The sequence below is a fragment of the Neolamprologus brichardi genome, chromosome 7 (genome assembly GCF_056152115.1).
Source record: "Neolamprologus brichardi isolate AB-2024 chromosome 7, ASM5615211v1, whole genome shotgun sequence".
Lineage (NCBI taxonomy): Eukaryota > Metazoa > Chordata > Actinopteri > Cichliformes > Cichlidae > Neolamprologus > Neolamprologus brichardi.
The window spans coordinates 21,528,875-21,552,241 of NC_142110.1; the positions used below are offsets into that span (position 1 = coordinate 21,528,875).

Here is a 23,367-nt window from a genome sequence, read left to right on the forward strand (position 1 = left end):
ACAGGGGAATTGTAGAAAAGGCGCTGGCATTTATTTTTACATTAAACATAAAGTATGGATTTACACGTAACATATTTGACATAAGATAAAACAAAAACAACAACACAAAATCCGACATACCTGATAAAAAATGTAAAAGAAAGAAAGGCCTCCAAGTAAATAATTTGCCCACTCCAGCTCCTACGACCAAATACAAACAGTGGGGAAGAGGGTTAGCTCAACCCACCACAACTTCCAAGCTAGCAAGAAGTATATATTCAAGCTAGCATTTATGGCGCCTAAAACCCATTTATGATACATACATACTACACACTTGTAACATCTAACAAAAAACAGGCTTAATAATGACAATAATTGAACTAAAATCACAATCAGAAACATCCAGGTGGCTAAATATGCATTATATGAGCGTTTTACAGTGTTGGGAAAGAAATTATACCAACCTCTCCCACAGGGGAATTGTAGAAAAGGGGAGAGGCAAAAGGGGTACACTGTATTTATAGGGTTGCACCAAAGAAGAAGAAGAAAAGAATGAGGAGGGGCTCTAACTGATAATGAACATAACTACAGGCTTGGAGGTCCTAAAAGTCAGGTATAAAAGGAACGGTTTGGGGGTTTAGAACACATTTTGTGTAATTATAACAATGTGATTTATGACCCTGTTACATAGGCAACAAATTGGTTGTTTATTTTCTTCAAAAACTGTTTATAAAGTTATCTGTGTGGTCAGTAGTAACTGTTATAGTAACCCATTTTCTTAGCAATATTACTGCAAACACTTAACAGAAGCAATATGTTGCTCTTTACACCATTCATGGGCTAGGTGGAAACTTTTGTCTCACAAATGCATAAACAGACTGCATTGCAACATCCAAATATAAATGCACTTCAGGCTACACACACTCCTCCCAGTCAAATCCCCAAATTAATCATCTGTCACTGCAGCGCACACACACACACACACACTTGCACACTGCAGCATGGAGAGGTCCAGCTCTCGGGGGATTAACACTTCAACACGCTCAGTCGTGGGATTTTCCCACACCACCTCGCATGCTGAGTTACATTTTATGTCATTCACACCGCGCTGCGTTACAGGATCACCGCCAGCTCCGAGCGCACTCCCACATATTCACAGGGTTTGCCTGAGAAGCTGTGGTGTGTTAGAGCGCTGGATCGAACTGAAGGGGGTTTGGGGTTGATTGGGCACCTTCACATTTCTTGAAAGGTGTCTGTTTTTCTCTGCAGAAAAACAATAGTTATGCAGTACACACAAGCAAACACTGCTCAAGTCGGTTCTTCAGAACAGGTTTAGTAATAAATATTTCAGGAGGAGTTAAATACAGAACTGCATGCCTCTCTCTCCCTGTCTCTGCACGTTCACATACAGCAGTATTTATGCATTTTTTCTACTTTGTGAACAAGAAAAACTTAACGAATGATGATAAATAAAAACGAAAAAAAAATCAGAAAGATTAAGCTTGGATGACGTGGACAAGTTTGATATTGAGAAGGTGCAGCTACGGTAATGGCTGCTGTTACAGATATGTGTTTCCTAAGTGATAACATATCAGCTTTTTTGTTTTTCCAAATGTTTACTGTGTTGACTTTTTTGTTTTGAGTATGTTGTTGAACAGACACAAGCCCTGAAATGCTGTTGAGTTATTATTCTTTCCCTCAAAGCTTTTTATCAGCACAATTCATAACTAACTTTTCAAATTATCGAAGATCTTAATCACACGGGCCAGGAGACCAGTTGGCAACCTCCCCTTGCAAAGGATGCCCTCTGGTTGTTGATTGGTTGCTAGCTATCGTTGGGTGAAATCACTCATAAAAGAATTGCTGCAACAAAAACCTCCTTGTGCTTTGTTCACCAGCAGATTGCTGTGGCTGTAAACACTTACCAACTAACCATCGAGCAATAGTGTCATTTGAAAAATGTGACAGAAACTAGAATTGGCCTTCAAACTAAAAGTCGCGCCTTTTGAAACCTGCTGGTTTGAGCTGTGAGGTTGAGAACTTTTACTCTGAAGGTGAACAATCTACACAGTTTTTGTTATTTTAGTTCTATAATTAGACGACTACCCATCATAGCTTCCTGTTAAAAGGGAGTTTTTTCCTCCCACTGTTGCCAAGTGCTTGCTCATAGTGGGTTTCTGTTGGGATTTTCTCTCTATTATATAATTATTATTGTAGGACTTTTACTGTACTGTTTAAAGCACATTGATGCAAATGTGATTTGGCACATAAATTAGAAGTTGAATATATCCAATAAAACATGGTATTACTGTGATGAAAAGGTTAAAGTACTAAATCATAAAAATGGCAATGCAGTTTGAGCTGTTTTTTCCCTGTCTTTATAATCACCCTTCTGCTACTTCTTCTACTTTTCCTGCTGCCTGTGTCTCTGTCCATTTTCTTTATTCCTGTCCTCCTCTTCCCCTTAGCCTCCCTCTTTTTCTGTCCCTCTCTCTGTCCTCCTCCTCGCCGACAGTGGTGGAGGGCCTGTTGACAGTCCTCTGCAGTGGAAGGAGGCTTTTATTGAGTGTTCAGCCCTTCCTGAGGCCAATAGGATCCAGATGTGTTGCCGGCACACTACGACAGCAGCCATTTATGGAGAGAGAGAATGTGTGTGTATGCATGTGAGACAACCTGTGACAAAGATGTGATTTTTCTTCTTCTCAGTGTGCTCTGGAGCTCTTTTTAACACGTGTTCACATGTGTTTGGCTGCGTGGGACGTGTATTTTTCTGCCCATGTGACAGCACCAGATGCACTCAGGCACTATTTTCTGAAGGATGGACACACATGAGACACGCACCAAAACGTTTGAGACACATCTTCGCAGTTCCACATGCTATTAAAAAAAATCAGAAATCTTTGTGAACACACAAAAAATGTACAACAATCATGAAAGTGAACTTGTGGCTAATTGTTAGGCTTTGGTGCTGGTTTTGGCTGTTTTACAGCTGTACTGTTTATAAGGCTGGAGAAACGTGCAGTCAGCCGAGGCTAAACAAGCCACTTTGATGAGTGTTGAAACGCTCAAACACTATGTCCAGATGATGAATCCAAAGTTCTGATATTTCTTTTTAGTTTGACAATTACAGGTAGTCCAAGCTAACGGCCACCCCTTCACTCAGCCGTGTTGTGTTTTTAGGGGTTTTTTTTGTAAAACCTGAACACCAAATATACATGATTTCAAAAATAAAGACATGATGAGCCCAAACGCTGTAATCGCATACACTGATTTTGCTTTGTGTTGAATGTCATTCATGTTATTTCAGTACATGCTGAGTCACTGACCATTGCAGCAGAGCCCTGTGCTGTTATAATTAAAAGGAAAGTCACTTAGCTAGCATTAGCTTTCTCCCTACCATCAGCCTTATTGTGATGATAGGAAAAGGTGAGGCCAGTTGTGTCAAACATGTGCCCCAAGGGCCAGATAGGAATTTCAAAGGATCCAGTTGATGGCTTTGTTAAGTGTGGAAACTGCTGTGAAGTCAGTAATTACATCATAAAAATATATATATATATGTGTTGCCATTTCGTCTTTGTTATGTTAGTATTACCATGCAGGAATAGAAATAAACATAGATAATTGCTCCATCTCGAAAGGAAAGTGATTAAGTATACAAACCACTTCATATAGACTAAAAGTTTGATGCTCTCAGTTTTCTCTTCTTTCAGTATCAGGTTAAATTACCGAATGTTGACGGGTGAATTGTGAAAGCTTATCTGTGTGTGTAAATTAAATGTTTGATCTTTATTTTATTTATTATTATATTTAAAGGCTATTTATCACCAAGAAGTTCCAGTGTGCAGCTATCGCAGTAGAAGTAAACAGCAGCATCAAGAGCATAATGAACATGAATGTTAAACACTCATGAATTCACATGCTCATTTTCAGTCACATGACTGTCCTGTCTTATTTGCTGCACCAGAGTTCCTGGTCAAAACTTTATTTCTTGCGTTCTTTAGAGCTTTAACACTCATTCATGTGTGAATGATTGGAGTAGGCAGTGCTCAGTTGATCAATTTTCATCATTTCATCATCATTTTTATGTGAGCGCACACAGAGCCTGGAACAGGAAGCCTGGGTAACAAAGAAAGCTGATGGCCACCTTCATGATACTTGTTATCTCTGACTGTCAAACCAGCTAATGTAAAGAAAGCCTGGATATGCTGATATACTCTAAGGTGTTACTCATGTTGTTGTGCGAAAAGAAAATCACAATATGGGTAGAAAAACCAAGTTCTTATAGGTTAAATCATTAAACACAAGTGCCTGTTTTAAGGTTAGGCTAAGTGTTGAGTTAGTAGTAGTATAAGCCTCCAGGAAATGAATATGAGTCAGTGTACGGGCTTCATAAATACACAACTGTGTTTAAACGTGTACGTGTGAATGAAATAATGGGCTCCTTTTAACATGATGATCTTGGCACAGGCACAGAGCTGCAGATGACTAATGCAAGCGTGGAGTGTGCCAGATATGAGCAGAAACACTAAGCTGCATCTTTTGGATTAATGTTGTTGCGCACTTGTGGTGTTTCTTGTGTTAAATAATGTTCTGTAGTGGAATCCACACAAGTGCAACTATATATATTGAGAATAAGCCTTTTATCTTTCACAGCTGTTATACATGTTTGTGAATCAGCAGGCCAATGTCAACTTGTTTCCCTGGTTTTAATTCTTCTTGTGGTCAAATTGGGCAATAGATTCTGGGCATTTTATCAACTGGAGGACGTTGTTATTCAGTAAGGTTTTTCATGTCAAGCACCAGCCATTAAGCCATGACGTTAACGGCTCATGCTCACCACATGAAAGAAACCATTTCAGAGTGTGTCACCTAATATCAGAGCATTATTAGCCCTTAAATACAGCCCCATGGAGGGTAGCGATGAAGCCGAATCTCCTGAAAGGTAAAACCAGAGCATGTGGTACAGTGGATCTGACCTGACTGTTTGCATAGTAATCGGTGTCCAAATTTAAGAATGCAGAAAAAAACGAGCCTTGGGGTGATGTTTGCTTAGGAAGGTTCCTGACTAAGTAAATTAACCTGGAAAAACAAGTGTAGCAGCTTAGTGCTCACAGCATGTGACCTACATGAAACCAAACCGTAACCACACCTTACAGTAAAGTAAGGTGTGTGTGTTGGAGCCCAAACTTTGAACATTGTGGTTAAAACATGGCACGCACACGTGCTGTACTTCTCTTTTCCTAAGTCTTCTTCACACCTTTCCATAACCTAATCATGTTTTCCTTAAAGGTCAAGGAAAAGTGATTACTAGTGATTAGAAGAGGTAGGGGGTCATTTTTTGGCTTGTAGAGCTGATCCCCTGTTTGTATTCTGTGCAGGCAGATTTGTAACTCACTCATATTTTCACAAATACTAGAGGGTTGATTTCAGAGAGAGGAAAAAAACCCCAAGACATAACATAGTGAAAGCTGTTTTTTTTAACTATATTTCAAAAATTCACTATATACTGTAGGAAACACTAATGCTAATTCCACACAGTTGTTTTAGCAGCATTATATAATCTTGATTATATAATGGCTAGCTTAAAATAGCAAGCTCAAATTTTATTTCTAACCGTTGGAGTAGGACTGACAAGAATTATTACACACGGGACGACTCGGGATGAACATTGCATTCTTCCTCGCTGCCTTTTTCACCAATGTAACAGCGACTTACACGGGCCTTTCTGAGCTCGAAATGCGCCTTAGGGTGCTAACTAAGGGCAGCTGGCACAGTTGATGTTACCCTACATGACAGGAATTGCACAGACCTCTGTTGCGGCCATTTAATAAACAAACCAATGATTTTTCTGTTTGAGTAAACGAAACCACACTTTTAAAAAAAGAAGAAGACAACATATAAATTGTTACAAAAATAAATCTTTATCTCACTTCTGTCGATTTTTCTTTAGAGGAAGTCCCAATCTTTGTGGTGGGTGTCAAAACGTTTTGTATGCAGAAACATCCCTGCTGACAGCATTAATGCTGTATTGCTTATGAAATAACAAGATGGCTGGAAATGCACAGAAAAGCTAGCTAATTTAATAAGCTATATATATATATATATATATATATATATATATATACACACTAATTGTGTTAATGGTTTGTCCGAGCTAGCTATCGGTTAGTAACTGTTGTCCTAGCTAGCTGATAGTAATATAACCAGCTAACATTATTTTGTGGTTCATTTTAGCAGTAAAAATTCTTATCTGGTTTTTATTAAGCTAGCACACTCACTCTTATTATATTCTAGAGACAAGAGGGTTGAGTGTGTGCATGTATGTCTATATATTTGCTAAGAGCCCATATTTTATTGCTTTTTCGCTTCACTTGTGTGTTAAAACACAAACATGTATCTGAAGTATTGTAAATCCGGTATATAGAATCATACTTTGTGACTGTCGTGTGTTTGCATGAGAAAGATATGTTGAAAAAAGGAAATGTGCAAGCTCAAGAATTGGAAAATAGGAGTTCATAAAACCTAGAAGGGCAATGTGAACTCAATCCATGTACGATAAATGCGAGGACAGTTTGCAAACACATGGGAACGTACATGTCACCACATGTTTTGAGATCAGCCAATCCAGATAATGTATATAATTTGTAAACATATGAGTGTAATAAAATTAATTCCCAAAAGCTAAACAGATGTTGATAATCATCAACATCTGGTACCCTAGGCAGTTTCTTTAGTAACTTTCATCCAGATTGATCAAGGCATCTCAGAGGAGTTCGGGTACATACATGTGCTATGATCATTATAATAAGATTGGCTTCTCCTTTACCTAAACAACCTCATGTCCTTTCTCCTCATGCCTGCTGTTATGCGGTGGCCCCTTCTTTGCTGTGTGACCTTTGTGTGTAATCACACAAAGGCCTACCCTTGTGTGATTACATAACCGCAGTCCTCCTTCTTCCGTCCTCACCTCTTTTTCACTCCCAACCTCTCTTTTTCCCAGAAAAGGAGAGCTCATCCCATGTGTCTGGAGGAAAGGACAGAAAAAGAGTTGAGGAGTGCACAAGAATTGGGGGAGTGGATTCAGAGGTCAGAGGAAAGTTAAAAAGAGAAGATGAGATGCAGATGAAGCAAATATCTTATTACTTAACTTTATTATGTAATTTAGAGTCTTTGATGTTTTAGAGATAAACGGATTATTTACATTTGATCCAAGCAGTCTGGGTTAAATGTTGTCATCTTTTTCTTGAAGTGAATTTAGTGCATCTCTGTGTGTGTGTTTATACTAGATGTGGTTAAAGACTTAAGGAGGTTTTAAGAGCTGCCTGTGTTTATGTTTGCACATATTGAGCGTAACAACGACGCTGTAATTTTAAAAAATTAAACCATCTATGCTATTTTTTCTTGTATGAGGACAAACTGTCATACACCAAACATCACATCTATATATAACGCGACATACAAGCTTTTTTGCAATATACATGAAACTGTTTCACGTATCTCATTTTTCCCTCCTGTTTACAAGCAGTGCATTGATCAGCAGGAACATCCAGAGGTATCAGAGATGAATAAAAACGCACATTTGCATACACATACACACACTTGCACAATGCTCTCATTTGACACTGCCGCAACCACCTGCTCGGCTGCATGTGCGTGCGTTACAACCTCGTCTGCACAGCTAGAATAAGGGTTGCATTGAAGCTCTCCCCAACCACAGACACAAATCCTCACACACACACACATACTTGCACAGATATGCTGTTTTCCCCAGCCTGCCATGTAAAATCGAGCTGCACCTGCTTGCAGAGGAATGCAATGTGATGTCATCTCAGCTGTGAGTGAGGGGCACTCACCGCTGAGGGGAAAAAAAAAAAGAAACTCCTCTGGGCTTATGAGTAGCCTTCTGGAGGAATCCACACAGCATGAAGTCATCCTGAAAAACTGTTTTCGGGGTATTTCTGCTGCTCCAGATGTTGTTAAACCACACGTCATACAGAAAATCAACAGTGTAAGGATGGAGGGGGTGAGATGGACACAAAGTTAAATAGCGCTGGCATCATTTTATCTGTGCATCACTTTGTTTATAGTGAATTTGCCCGATGACTTTAACTCATTGCAACTCATGCTTAATTCATCAGTGTTCATTGTTTCAATTTAGTACAACAAAGCTAACAACCCACCAAAACAAACGGACTACGTCGCTTCTTCATGCTAATGTTATTAGCATTTTAACCTTTAGAGGGAACATATTTGGCACAAGAAAAAAAGCCTCCATGTTTATTGAATCAATATGAAGAAATGTCTTCTGTTCATCACAGATTTAAGATTAAAATATAGATTTAAATATAACTGGAACAAAGTTCACTCCTCAAATAGTTTTAATTACATTGTGGCCAAAGACATTATGCTGTATTTTAAAAGAACAAAGCAAAAATGATTGCAGTTTGATGTAGGAATACTGGCAGTTAGCATGAGAGCTTATTTATATTTTCTAAATAAGGCATCACTGAAAAAATTAAATTAAATTAAAAATAAATAAATAAATATACAAATATATATATATATATATACTGATCATCTCCCTTTATAATTAATACCTCGCTGACATGTGTTTGTAGGACAGAGAAACAGGAGCAGGCACTAGGTGGGATAAAATGAGCTACTTGAAGCCTTGAAGGTGGACCTGTTAATACACACAAAGAAAATCCCTCAAAAACTTTTTTTTAAGAAACATTAATTATTAATATCATGTATGATGAAGAATTTATAATATAGTATTACATCTCTAAAACTGTCTCGCAAAAGAATCCAAAGGGTTTCTGTTAAGATTTTCTACACACGATGTTTCTGTTTTACCAGTGAAGCTGTCAGAAAAATGATTTGATGTGTGTATGTATCTGATGAGTATTAGCAGTGTAACTCAGCAGTCTACTGCTGTCATGCTATAGTTGTTTAATGAAGCAGCAAATGGGGTTTAGTGTCTACCACTGAGCCTGTGATCTTGAGAGTACATAAGACATGACATTCACTGTATTTGCTACTAAAAGAAATGTGCTTGCAGTCTAAATGCCTGCAGGCTGAAACCAGAGAGGGTTTTTTTAATTTTATAAAAATAAAATGGAGGCTGGAGATTTCTCTCTATCTGCTGGTTTCAAAGCCAACTTTACCCTAATCAGACACAATACTGTCTTTGCAGCTAATGAACATCATAGGCAAAGCAATTAAATCTAAATTGTCAAGGACCATGGGTAGCTATATAAGAATAAAAGAAAGGTAAACTGATCAAATGATTATTGATTATTGCCATTGATAAGTCACAGCGATGTCTTAGAGCGGCAGCGACTCTCCAATCTGTGAAAGACACACTACATCACTCATCAGCATGACGGTGTCCCTCACATTACTAAACGGGCACAGGAATACTTCCAGAAACCACTGTCAGTTAACACACTGCCGTGGCATCTGCAGATCCCAGCTAAAGCTCTATCATGCAAAAAGGAAGCCATATTTGAAGATGATCCAGATGCGCCGTCTTGTCCTGTGGGCCAAGACTCCTTTGAAATAGACTGTTTCAAAGTGGGAAAGTGTTCTACGTCCACATGAGTCCAAGTTTGACATTCTTGTTGGTAATCAGGGCCACCGCGTCCTCCAGGCTAAAGAGGAGGCAGACCTTGCAACGTGTTATCAGCGTTCAGTTCAAAGGCCCAGCATCTCTGATTGTATGGGGAGTGCATAAGGTCATGCGGCATCGGCAGCTTGCACGTTTTGGAAGGAACAATGAATGCTAAAAGGTATAGAAAGGTTTTAGAGCAACATATGCTCCCCTCCAGCCGACATCCATTTCAGGGAAGACCTTGTGTATTTCAGCAGGACAATGCAAAACCACATACTGCAGCTATAGAAGAGTCTGGCTGCTGAAGTGGCCTGCCTGCAGTCCAGATCTTTTACCTATAGAGTACATTTGCTGCATCATTAAATGGAAAAATGTGTCAACAAGGACCACAAACTCTTTAGCAGCTGGAAACTTTTATCAGGCAAGAATGGGACCGAAATCCAAAACCATAACATCAATGCCCAAACTGTTTAGAAAAGAAGAGGCGTTGCTACACCATTGTAAACACACCCCTGTCTTAACTATTTTGAGATCTGTAGCATCAAATTTGACACTGACAATAACTGTTAATTATTTTTCATAAAGACAATGAGGGTAGAAGCTAAAATAAAAAAGGGTAAGGTAACAGAAGATAATATAAAACTATAAGAAGTGATGTGACATAATAAACTGATTTGAGTTAATAGTGACGTCGCTGGTTGGCCTAGAAAGTAGATAAAGAAGATCCAATTAAACAAAAAGTAATGATTTTTACTAATAACAAGGGAAACAGGGATTTCGTTCCATTTGTTCATTATTCATAATTGACTCATTCATGAAAACTTTTCTCTCTTAAAACTAAAAACATGGGGAATTGAAACCATTTTCAGTCATTTGAAGCACTCAGCGTTCCCTGAAACACAGAAAGCTATCTAATGGAAGCTAGCCCAGCAGTGGTTTTGGCACGTCTCCACTTGTTTTTCATAAACTAAGTCACCTAATGATTTTTGAAAGTGTACGAGGAAAGACCGTGGCTCTGCTGGGAAACAAGGGAAAGAAAGTAACAGAGAGGGAGAAAGCATGTTATTAGAATTGGTATCCAAACCAATTTTAGCCACTGCTTTGAGGAAAGGCTTGACATGCTAATTACCATCCTAGCTCCCATCTCGCCCCCACTCCACTTCAACATATAAAATGCAAAATTTTATCCCAAAATAGCAGCACCACTGCTTGCTTCCTCAGTGCTTGTAGAGCACGGGCTTTCTGCAGGAGTGGAGAAAACAAGTGGCTCCTAACGTAATGTGACAGCATGGAAGGACCCGCCAGCACATATGCATTCATTAACATATTGTTAGAATGACGCTTGGACTTAAACCTACACACACGCACACAGTGTTATAGCTGGATTAAGCCTTGGGCTCAGCACATTTGCTTCGGCATAAAATGTGACATATTGCCGGGTAAGCGCTGTATGTTTCATTTGTATAAGTGGACGCTGTGGTGAGCTGCTTTTAACACATTTAAGTTGTTTATTTCTGTACTCCATATGGTCCCGCAGGCTATGCACTGAAGGCTGGGGTTAATTCAGATTATGTTGAGTCACTTTGGATTTTCAATTCAAATTCAAATTTGAGGCCAGATTTACTAACATATTGCACCAGCACAAACCTTAGGTTTTGTTGTTATTTACAGAGAGCACAGTGAAAAATTAGGTGTAAGATGTGGGAATGCTTTTGCAACTCATCCTGTTCCTGTGTATTTCTGGGAGTTCCTTCCTCAAGGTGCGAACTTTAGGGAGGCAAACAATAAAATCAAGCGTGCAAACTGATTTACGAATGTTTGTGACATGCAATTTACTGCTAAATGCACCAATAATGCCAAAGAAGCCTGTCTAATTTTTGGTGCTTAATATTGAAATGAACTGACTTATATATACAATCAAATAAATGCTTCTTGTATTTTGACAGCATCCGAAGAAAACAATGTGATAGAGTATGACGCCTCGCTTGTTCAACTGGTTCCATTAAACTAATTCCCCTCCTTTCACAGCATCTTTCCTTATCAGTCTTTGTTATCTGCCCGGCAACAACAGACAGATTTTTAACTGAAGTAGGTCATCAGTACATAATATAACCAATCTATGTTTCAAACACTTAGAGTAAATATTATCTTATCCCTCTAATAATCTAACAGCTTTATTCATTTTTTGTTTTGACATTTCATAGGTGACAGTGGAAGCCTTTTTTTTCTCATACCTGTGAAACTGTTGTTTAAATCCAGTTCGGAGTAAAACCAGGTCATAGCTTGCATTTATATAAACATGACAGAGGAAAATTTTCAGTCACTGTTGGTTTCTAAAAAAGAAAATGAAGATTTTTCCTGTTTAGGTCCATCCATCCACCCCAGCCTCCTCCTTGGCAGGGATTGTCACCTTTATTTTGCAATTGACTTAAAATGATTTTTAATTATTTATTTACCTCATATCTAGTTTCCTTGTTTATATTTATAGCACTGTAGCAGCACAGTATTAATCATTAATCTTTTTTTCCCAATAGAAACCTTTCATTTCTTAATAGGGCTTTTATTTTATATCATATGACTACTGTTGTTTCCCCTCCCCCGTGTTTGTTCATGTTTACCAGACCCCCTTCCTGTCTGACTTCAAATTGACTACCGGTTGAGGAAATACGGTTTGTTTGGGGGCTTTGTCCGAAACAGTACAGTGAAGACAGGAAATTAGAAAATAAGATAGCGGGGCATGGCGTGGCAACAAAGACTGTCTCTGTTTTGTTTACTATTTATTAATAAATAGTCCAAATAAAGTTAAGGTTCTTCTTGATTAGCTTAGTTTTTTCCTTTTTTTCTGTCTGTTTTGCATCTGTTTTCTGGCTTCGTCTCCACGCGTTCATACATTGAGCACACACTGATGCAGACATGAACATATACACGCACACGCGCACAGACTAATCATAGCGTGTGTTTTCCTGTGCTGTGGTCGCAGCAGGCGTTGACCGTGAAGCAGAGTTCAACACTAAATCATCCAGACTGTGCCGCCCTGCTCATTAATCTCTTTCAAACATAAACAGAAAGCACACGCACAAACTGCGCTGGGCTTAGCACATGCATGCAAACAGATGTGCGGCGGGCAAGTGTCCTTTTCACAGATATGTTACCAGTGCATTTATCGCTTCTTTTTGTTGATGATTGTGAGTGACAGTTTCTGTTAGGGCTGCTCACTTCAATCATTTCAGGAAGTGGATTTTTCCCCTTCAGACTTTAAACTGGAAGTATTTCCCACAGCAGAATGATTGAGGATGAAAGCTCTGTCATTATCATTCTGAATTGCAGTTTCGATTTACATTTCGGGAAATCAAAGGAGATCTCACTGCCAGTCCACTCTCCGCCTTTGCCTCCTTTTAGTTTTTTTTGGTAGTTACCATTGTGTGTCAACCACTGCAAGACTGGCACACATTAAAGACCAACAGGGGTCTAAAAGATGGATGTGCAGGGGAAGCTGTTGCTTGGTATGAAAGTGAAAGGCCTGGAAAAAGAACGACATCAACCTTACTTAAACCTTGTTTTGTTGCTTCTTTCTTCGGGCTGCTTTGTCCCGGTTGGCTCGCTGAATGTGTGTCAAGTTCTGTTTTTAAATGAATCATCACAGAGATCAAAGCCTGATTCTGGAGCAGGGTTTTACTTTTTATTAACCGTGTTATTCCTGAGCTGTAGTATTCACCCAGAAGCCACAATCAATTATCCGACGCCCACACCGTTCTCCTCCGCTCCCCTTCTCCCCCACCCTTTTACTCTGCTGGCTTTTATATAGTAATTTATCATCGCTCCAAAATACTGATTGCATCAGCCGGAAAATATACCATTGCTATCACTTTATCCTCTCTTAAAAATCTCCTTATTTCCTGCCATATCTTTATCTGTGGGCTTGTTTCCTTCTTTTTTTCACTTTTCACTTAGTTTTCCCCTTTTTTTCTCTTTTTTATCACGTCCTCTCTCACAAATGATCATCCCTTCTTCTTCTTTGGTCTTTTTTGTTTTGTTTTGTTTTATCTCTGAGCTCTGTCTTCTTTCTTGTCCCTCCCTTTCCTTTGTATCTCTGTGGTGTATTCCCTTTCCTTGTTGCCTCTCCTGTTGCCTCTCCTCTGCTCTGCCTAACTAACCAACCCAGCGAGGCCCATCAGACTGCTAATGAGAACCTGAATGAGTCCTCCAGGGGTCTCTAATGATAGTTTTTCTCTATGTGTGTGTGTGTGTTAGCAGAAATGCCCACAGACTCCCACAAGCAGTGACTGTGTCTGTTTTCAGTGTTGCAGTGTTTGCCATCAGAGGAATTTGGCAGTTTAGTGCATGACTGACGTGTCTGACTGTGAGTTTTAACTGCGTGTTTGTGTATTTGTGTGTGTGCCCCTTTTGCAGGCCCCTTCCTGTGCCTCATGGCCTCTGTTACAGTGCTGTGATTGGTAGCTTTCCCTTCATATATCAACATATTTCAACATATTTTTTTTACTTTTCTTCAGAGTTTGCTGGTAGATGTAACGTCTACTGAAATCTGAATGCTAACCCTAACCTGTTGATACTTGGTTTATCTTACAGGTGTAAACTGTTAATCACAGCTTGCCAGCACCTGGTACCTGTGCGTGCTGATATGTAATCCTTTCTGTTTTCTCTTCAGGCCTTTGGGAATGCTAAGACGGCCCATAACAACAACTCCAGCCGCTTTGGGAAGTTCATCCAGGTCAACTATCAGGAGAGTGGCACAGTCAGGGGGTGAGAGATGCATGCTGACATATAAAACACATCTATAGAAGCCATATCTAGAGCTGGACCGATATTATTTGCCAGTGTATCGGCATTTATGAGACAGAGGGCGCTCTGCAACTTAGCTGTTGGCAACATGTGCTTGGAACACCACAAACAAAACAACGAGCTGATCCGAGCAGAGTCGGGCAGTGCATCAAGCGATCCACGACTTGTGACAATAAAACAAGATTACATGTCCTCCCTGTTTAAAGGAAGCAGCCGAAAGTAGCTTATTGTCATATTGCGTTAATAAAGAGTCGTAAATTACTACATGCATGAAATGTTAGTTAAAAGCTGTTTATGTTTCGTGTGAAAACAAAAAAAAAATATCGGCCCATTTATATGATTTTAGAATTGTAGGCTGCTGGGGGATTCCCATGATGCATTGAGCATTTCTTCTTCAATCCCCTTTCTCACTCACCATGTGTTAATGGACGTCTCTGCATCAAATCATTACTTGCTTTTAATCTCTGGCTCTCTTCCACAGCATGTTTTTTTATCCTGTTTTCCTTCTCTCACCCAAACCGGTCACGGCAGGTGGCCCCGCCCCCTCCCTGAGCCTGAGGAGCAGGTTTCTTCCTGTTAAAAGGGAGTTTTTTCTTCCGACTGTCGCCCAAGTGCTTGCTCATAGGGGGTCAAATGATTTTTGGCTTTTTTCTCTGTATGTATTATTGTAGGGTCTACCTTACAATATAAAGCTCCTTGAGGCGACTGTTGTTGTAATTTGGCGCTGTATAAATAAAACTGAATTGAATTGAATAGAATCACCAAATATTGTTATCAGTCTTAAAAATCAATATATCGTTCCAGCTCCACTAGATACACGTTTCATGTTGTTTTACTCGTTTTTTTTGGTTTTTTTAATCAAAAATTAGTTTTGTTTTGTTTTCTTATTTTTGTCTGTCACTTTTGGTCGACAGCTTTTGTTTTTAAAGGTGTTATAAAAATGAATCTGACTTGAGAAATAATTTAATAACAGATATAATAGCAGAATAATGCCTACAATTTATGTATATTATTATTATTACCTTTATATATCTCTTAATATTGTGCTATGATTTATAAACATAAACATGTAAGCTACAAAAAACAACATTCAGCCATTATTGACGTGCGATTATGTAAATTCTCATTTGACAAACTATTAAAAACCACAATTCAGATAATTATACCTCTTACCTCTTCCAATTGTCTGCTAATCTGTTAAAACACCCTGTTTATGATGAGTATGGCAAGAAAAAGCACATTCAATGTCCATGTGATATTGAAACATTGTTCAATTCTGATCATAATTACAGCAGCTTGTTCTTAAATTACTCTTGTGACTTAGTGCGGCTGCATTTATCTTTATTTCCAGTGCATACGTAGAGAAGTACCTGCTGGAGAAATCACGTCTGGTGTACCAGGAGCACAATGAGAGGTGAGTGCAGATCACATATTGTTTGGTTGTTTGTTTTTTCTTCTTCTTTTTTTGCTGGATAAACCCATACAGACATCATTAGAAGATTTGTCATCTGCAGCACTTGGCTCACTTTCCACATTGTTTCATCAGTATGGATCGCTGTTTTATCACACCTAGAATGACTCAGCAGCAGCTCTCATGCTTTTGAATGTAAATAACATCTTGTTAATCAGAAAGGATCCAAGTCTTTTCTTTGTGTGGATTTAAAATCCATCAAAAATAATGTTTAACTTTGACTCCACCTTTAACGGAAATCCAATTTTTCCTGTGAACATTTCTAAAAGGTGAAAATAACGAACCTCAGCTAGAAGTGGTGCAGCCATAAATAATCTAAATATGATACTTGAAACACTGAGACACTTCCACTTGCCTGAAAGCTAAGATGTTAAATGCGTATCTTTCCGCTCACATGCTCTTTGTCTAAGAAATTCAATGCTGAAATAGTCTTCATTTCCCCTGCAAGGATATATCAGGTGGCCATCTGACTGAAACCTCTGCCCTTTGTTTAACTCTCAGGTTTTCCTCTGAGTTTAGGCATTGACACAGAATGAGACAAATACTGTGATGCAGATTTTGAGATATTACATAAGGAGTCATATTTCCTGTCCAGTATAACAGTGTAAAACTGTCTATTTTTACTTTTTATATGTATAAACACACTCATATGTGTATGAAGAACTCATCTACCTGACGTTGGGCACATGCACGTGTCTCCACCTGCACCCACATCCTATAAATAGCTTTACTTGTCTCAGGTAACACAGAGACACACCCTAACAGTTCATCATATCGCTCCCAGGTGACAGTAAAAAAAAGCCACTGATCCCACCAGCATAATAGCTTCATGCGTGGGGAGGAGGGGAACTGTCCAACAGTCATCTAATCGCTCTAACCCTGACTGGTCTGGGCTTTTTGTTTCATGCTGATGACAGGCTCTGGTGGCCATATTGATAGGATAGAAACTAAAGTCAGGACCTCCCAGACGGTTCATCCTTGAACCACAGAGGTGGGGAAGAAGGATGATAAACTGCAAACTATCTTAAATCTTAAAGTCGGTTCAGTTGCAGGTTGCCTTTGTACGATCCCACTGGAGAGGAAAAAGCACTAGGGAGTGAACTAGCTGAACTTTCCAGGCATACTGTTGGGGCTTAATGACTCTGCAGAAACTACAAGGGAGGGGGCTTTACTGTATTCAAGAGCCGTCACGCAAATCCCAAGTGTGGATACTGTTTTTGCTTGTTGTTATTTTTTAAGTTGCCCCTGTTTTATGTTGTCTAACGCATTGAGTGAGAGACCCCTTTTTTCCATTTTTCCCATATTATTTTCTTCTTCCTGCTGGTTAAATGCAGAACTGAATTTAAAATTCTTCTCCTCTCATACACGATCTTGAATAATCGGGCCTTTCTTCTGTGGAACCAGAAGATGATTTGGGAGACATGCACGCTGGAATCTTTCGTGTGGAATCACAAATGAACTTAAACCAAAGATTTAATACTTAATACAGTGTTCAGCTGATAGCCACCCATTTATGTTTCACTACGTCATTCAGGCATTCAAGTCATTCATTGGTGTATTTGAATGAGAGCCTGATAGATTACATATGTTTTCTGGGCAAAGCCATGGTACCTTACCTACATGAACTCTGCTTTTCTGGTCTTACACAAAAGCCCAAAAAAGACTGAAAGCAGTCGATCACGAGGTTTGCTACTTGATGCTGTATTCTGGTCAGCGGTTAGTGTGAAGATGCGGAAAAACTCTGTTGCAAAAAAAAGGTTGTAACGCAGTTCTTTGTGGAAGGTCAGAAAGAATAATTTGGGGTTGAGTGCATTTGTTTCACTTTTGTGTTTACGGTTGCGTTCAGAGCAAATGACGAGTAACCTTTGCCCTGTAACAGCTGGATTCATTAAGCAACTTTATCTGGATTCATCTGGATAACTCATTACTGCAAAGTCCATGTATTATTTGCCAAACCTGTATATATGCAGTTCATGAAGCTCAGAGTAAAATATTGCAATATTTTGGAATCTGATGTAGAGATTATGTAATAGCATCTTTTATTTGAGAGGTGCGATGATAGAAAACGTGAGCTTACAGGTTGGGAGTCTTTAATATCCTCCGTGGGTTTTATAAGTTTCCACCACTCCATCAAACAGTAAGTGTCCCTCTGCAGAGAAGGGAAACTCGTTTCCAGCTGTAATAGAATTACCTCTCAGCGCACTGGCCAAACCCCCAGCCTTTGTCACGGTTAATCACAACTCGTTACCTTGAGCCCACACACCACACTGCTGCTTTGTTTGTCTTGAAATGTGAGACCGCCGGGTCAGAGGGGTGACTTATCTGTTACATGTTGCAGGTTTGTTTTAAGAAATGTTCCGCAGATAACGCGAAAGGAGTCTCCTCCTCAGGGGCCGTTTCGGCACAGCGGGGAGATATGAAAGCTGCTGTCCTTATTTCACCTCTGAGGAAATTTAAAAGAAATTAATACAAGAAAAATAAATCTTTTTCTTTTTTTTCTTTTTTACCGTCTAACTCAGGAGTATCAAACATAAGGCCCAGGGCTCGGAATCGGCCTGGCAAGAACTCCAATCCAGCCCACTGGATGCGTTTGGAAAATATAAAGGAGGGCATAAATTTTAGACTTTTAACTGTATTTTCACTGTAATCAAGTAATAGATAAACACTTAAAACAAAGAAAGATTCTTGCTTCTTTTCAGTATTTACTACAGACATTTCTATTTTTGTACATTGTGTCCACAGTTAAATAATAATTAACAAAATCTTGCTGTTTTAAAACTACAGGACAGTCAGGCTTTTTCTGTCATTTTACACATGTATTTCTTACAGTTTAAGCACATTTATATCAGCAGCAATTCTTTATCATGTACAAAAACTGACATATACTGTTGAAAAATCACTTCTGTTTCTCATACTGAAGGGATTAAACGTACAGTTAAACTTCTTTACACTGACAGAAATGGGATTTTCTCCAGTCTGGCCCACTTAAGATCAAAGTGAGCTGGATGTGACCTACGAAAAATATAAAGAAGTTTGACATCAGTGCTCTAATGTGTTTCTGTGTGTTTCTGTAGGAACTACCATGTGTTTTACTACCTGTTGGCTGGAGCCAGTGAAGAGGAGAGGAAGGCCTTCCACCTGCTCAAACCTGAGGAATATCACTACCTCAACCAGGTCCGCACACAAAAACACACACGCCCAAACATAGATACAAATAGCAAAGTGGGTGCTGCTTTCTAGAAAAGCTTCACGTTATGCTATTATATTTTATTATCTGGCAAGTCATTCAAATCCAGTTTCTGTCGGTTAAAATATGAATCGATTAAAGCTCCAGCAGCACTTGTAATGTGAAGAAACAGCTTTATTAATTTGACTGATAAGCTTTGGATAAAGGCCTTAATTTGGTTCATCAGCAAACAGGTTACAGTGAACATTTTAAACATCTTACGTAAAACAACCAATCATATATGTCCAACTTAGACAGTCATCAGTGAGGCACGAATAAGGATGGAGTGAGCACGTGCTTGTGGTTTAATGCACACCAATGGAATTGATTTTCGAATATCTCATTGCCTGCTATATTCAGTTTACATGTAGTAAATAGTATGTACTAGTGTGATCAGTAAAATGTGTGATCTTATATTAAAATAATAATATAACTGATGGCATTTTGGGAAGAAATTAAAAGACTTTTTTTTTTTTTAAATTACACATAAACAGCCCATCAAAATGATACAACTATGAAATATAAATATCTAACATGACCATCAAGTAAGCTTCCTCACTTAAGGCAGGATTATCCACAAATCCTAATTTACCGTAGCCTAATGCAGTGCTATAGCACTATAGACAGAAATATGTCTGTAGACTTTGTCAGGATGTATTTATTATCACATATAATCAGATATATCCGGACCTCTAATTTAAAACAACAAAAATTCAGATATAAACAATTTCCAGATGAGATAATGAGTTACAAATGAAGACACAATCATTATAGCAGGGATGGAAAGCTTGAGTCTACAAAAAAATCTGAAGATTTTAAACTGATAACATGTTAACCGATGCACATCAAAGCCTTTTTTTTAAAAGATGTAGGGCAAAAAAAAATGCAACGGCGTTAACAGCACAGTAAATGCATTTTTGGCATGTGAAGAAAACTTTAATGCTAATTTTATGTAAATGATTCATAAAAAAGCAAATATTCATCCCAAATGAAAACCGGGTTAAGTTATTATTGATTAGTAAAGCTGAAAAATCTCTGCTGGATCTTATTTACTCACTTAACTCAACTGGGACACATACATATCTTTGACTGCCAGAAATTCAACTCTTTTTCTCACATGTATGTGCGGCCGAGTGTGCATACATGCCTGGTCACATGCCAAAAGCCCACATACGTGTGTATCTTTTGCAGTACATCTGTGTGTTTTGGCAGCCGATGTGTGAGGATTCATATTCCCTCATGCCATGAAGGTAGCACACTGGAAAGATGAAAAAAAGATTCTCTCTCCTCATCTGCCCAAAAAATAAAATTTTTCTCCCCCGTCCTCTTTAATCTCCCCAACAACAACAGCAACAACAACCCCCTCTTGTTAGCTGCCAGCTTACTTTGCAGCTCTGTTTCCATGGCAACTGCAAAACTCACGACTCAGTCTGGCGCTGACGAGGACTCACGCAGAGGCTGCCGGCAGTCGTGTAGTGGTGCGCACTTACGCACTCGCCGATGTCACAAAAGAGCAGAGCGATTGTCCGTACTTAGCTCTTCGTGTTACTCTGTGTTTCTCGGTGGATTTGACTGAAGTACATTTGCTCAAATACTTCAAAGCTGTGCCCCCTCTTTACTATACAGTGCACTTAACTTACTGTGATTTTGAGTGTGTAGATCTGCTGACTGAAGCCAGTGTGAAAGTGCCTTAAACATCAGTTCTTTCAGTGGCCAGAAAGGGATGTCTCCTCTGCTTGCAACAACACCACTGGTTTCCTTATAAGACGCCTACGAGGAAACCTTTAGTGTGCAGATTTGCTACTTCCAGGTCGTATTGAGCAGAACACAAAGTTAATTTTGTGGATTTAATTGGTAAATTTTATGGTCATTGTCAGAATCAGAAAGCGATCCAGGATATTGTCATCAGCTAACAATCTGCTGCTAGCCAGTCTTGTTTGGTGAGTCTTGTTCCTCAGCTCAAGGCTTCCTAACTAGACTTCATTTACCACTGAGTTACAGTTCTGTTCTGTATGTCTTAGCATGTGTCAGTCAAAGCAGCAACATTTCATAACTTTAAGACTTCACAAAATCTAAACTATTGAGTTCCAGTGGTCTATCCGATATCCCTGTGTTGGTATTGTTCCTATATCATCATAACAATGCTGGTCCAGGATCAGCATTGCAACTGACCAATCACTTTATCTGAACAATTAGTTGGCATTAGCCAAGAAGTTAGCTGACGCTAACATGAGTAAATTTAGCTTGTAGCAAACCTCACTCAGTAATATCTTTGATACACTGATAATTATTAAAGAAAACACTTGTTTATTTTTTGTTTTAGAAGAGAGTTTTATATAAACAGGCATTTTTTTCCCTTTTTTCTGCCATGTTGTGATGTCAAGGCTAAGACATCACAGCGTAGTTTGTTCATCCACGATGATCACTGCAAATGACAATGGTATGATGGTATGGGGAAAACGGCAACACAGGGATATCGGATACACTGTCCCAATGTTAGGAAGGGTGTTTTTGACACTTGCACACTGGATTAATTTCTGCTTATAGCTTTAGTTACTAATTCCTTTACTGATTGTGATTTACACATTAGAAGGTGTTGCAGTGTGGTACAGATTTAAGCAAAGTTAATGTTTAGGATAACTTATAAATAAATCACTAACTTAACCAGTCTGAATTTAAAAAACACAACTATAACAATAAGGAATCAACAGCATTTATCCAGTTGTGCTATGATAGTATTGTAGTTTTAATTTAGATAGGAAACGCTTTCAAATTTTTAATTAATTAATATTTGCCACTACTTTTACTTACATAAAATATCTAACTACTTTTTGCACCACAGATGGTGTGTTTTGTTCCAATGCCAAACCCTGATGAGGTCATCGGGGTTTCATTTTCGTGACTCTGTGGATGTGTGTCTGTTTTCGTGAGATTCTTTTTCTCCCCTCACGTCTGAACAGTATGCGTCATTGCTTCCTCAGTCTTTTTAAAGATTGCATTTTCATACTGTACGTATGTGTAACTCAAGCCTTCTTAACCCGCTCTGCCTTACTTCCAGATGACAAAGAAATCACACAAACTCTACTGGGACAATTACTATGAGAGTGAGCTGGTCAGTATCGTGTGGATGACAAGCTGTTTGTGTACGTCTGTGTCCATGGGTGTGTCGTGGTACACTGGGTTTTTGGTGCCAGTCTTAGTCTTGTTCTTTCTTGGCTTTCCACACCGCCCGCTTTCAGTAAAAAAGATGGAGGCGACCTGGGCTGACCTCCGCCGGTTGTCCTCTAAAATGTTTAAAGGGATTCCTTAGTGTAATCTTTTGACTGTATTTGGCTGTTCCGTCTCAAGAAGTTTGCTCTTTGTACTTTGTCCAGTAACTCAAGGTTTTTGCCTGTTTTTCAAAGTAAATGAATCTCTTTCTCTCGTTTAAAAAAAAAAAAAAAGACGGGTGACGACATGCTGATTAACAGTATTCGGACAATAAGGCATCCCTTTAAACTTGTCCTTTGGCTTTTGCGTGCTTTGCTTTTGGGGAATAGGTGACAAATTCGACACTACCATCTTTAAAGGGAAGGTTCAGGATCTTAATGTGAGTATGACAGAAGTTTTGCAGTTTTGGTTTGTTATCACAGAGACACAAAAACTGCTGATATTCATAGCATTGATTGCTTACTACAGTAGGGAGGGAAAGGAGTAAGAAGAACCTTCAAGCACTCAAAAGTGTCGCTGATCCAAATGATACTAGTAACCATGTTCAAAACGAGAAGCAGACTTGCAGCAGCGACACTTTTCATCAATGTTAAACAAGCATTTGTGGTGAGGGCCTTCAAGTATGTTGACTAGGATGTAAATTTAACATAATTTCATGCTTTGAGGTAACATTAAAGATAGGGAAAGCGCTAACCTGAACAATTGGTAAAATACTCCTAAGTCTATTAGTCAGCTTGAGCAGTGGTCAATTAGCTTCACATCCTGAAACTTCCCTCTAGCTGTGTGGTCCGTTTTATGTGTGTTTGTGTGTGTTTTTGCCGTTTCATTGGTCTCTGAGCCTGCCCGCTGTCTTGCCAGCCTCCACCTGAAGTGAGTAATGTTTGGTCAGTGGGATTTGTTGTGTTTGTTTAAAGGCCCCTGTATCTCCTAATGGGAGATTATGTTACTTAGACTTTGCTGGCGAGCAAACACTTGACATGAGAGTTGGTCAGTATAAATACGACCTGTGGACTTACTGTATTTCACTCTTGACTTTGGCTTTTTCAACTCTTTGTTTTTTAGCTCTGA

General features: G+C 39.0%; 1 protein-coding gene across 6 annotated transcripts in view; it reads left to right on the forward strand.

Moving 5' to 3' along the window:
• The window catches only part of LOC102776237 (unconventional myosin-IXAb), a 149,276-nt gene that overhangs the window by 60,663 nt on the left and 65,246 nt on the right, over nt 1-23,367 (forward strand). For 4 of the 6 annotated variants that reach the window (XM_087843298.1, XM_087843299.1, XM_087843302.1 and 1 more), the window contains exons 3-6: nt 14,259-14,353; nt 15,744-15,806; nt 18,938-19,037; nt 22,148-22,201. In XM_087843298.1, coding sequence (XP_087699424.1) covers nt 14,259-14,353; nt 15,744-15,806; nt 18,938-19,037; nt 22,148-22,201 — 312 coding nt within the window. The remainder of the gene's footprint in view (nt 1-14,258; nt 14,354-15,743; nt 15,807-18,937; nt 19,038-22,147; nt 22,202-23,367) is intronic. The other 2 variants (XM_087843300.1, XM_087843301.1) reach the window with 1 other exon arrangement.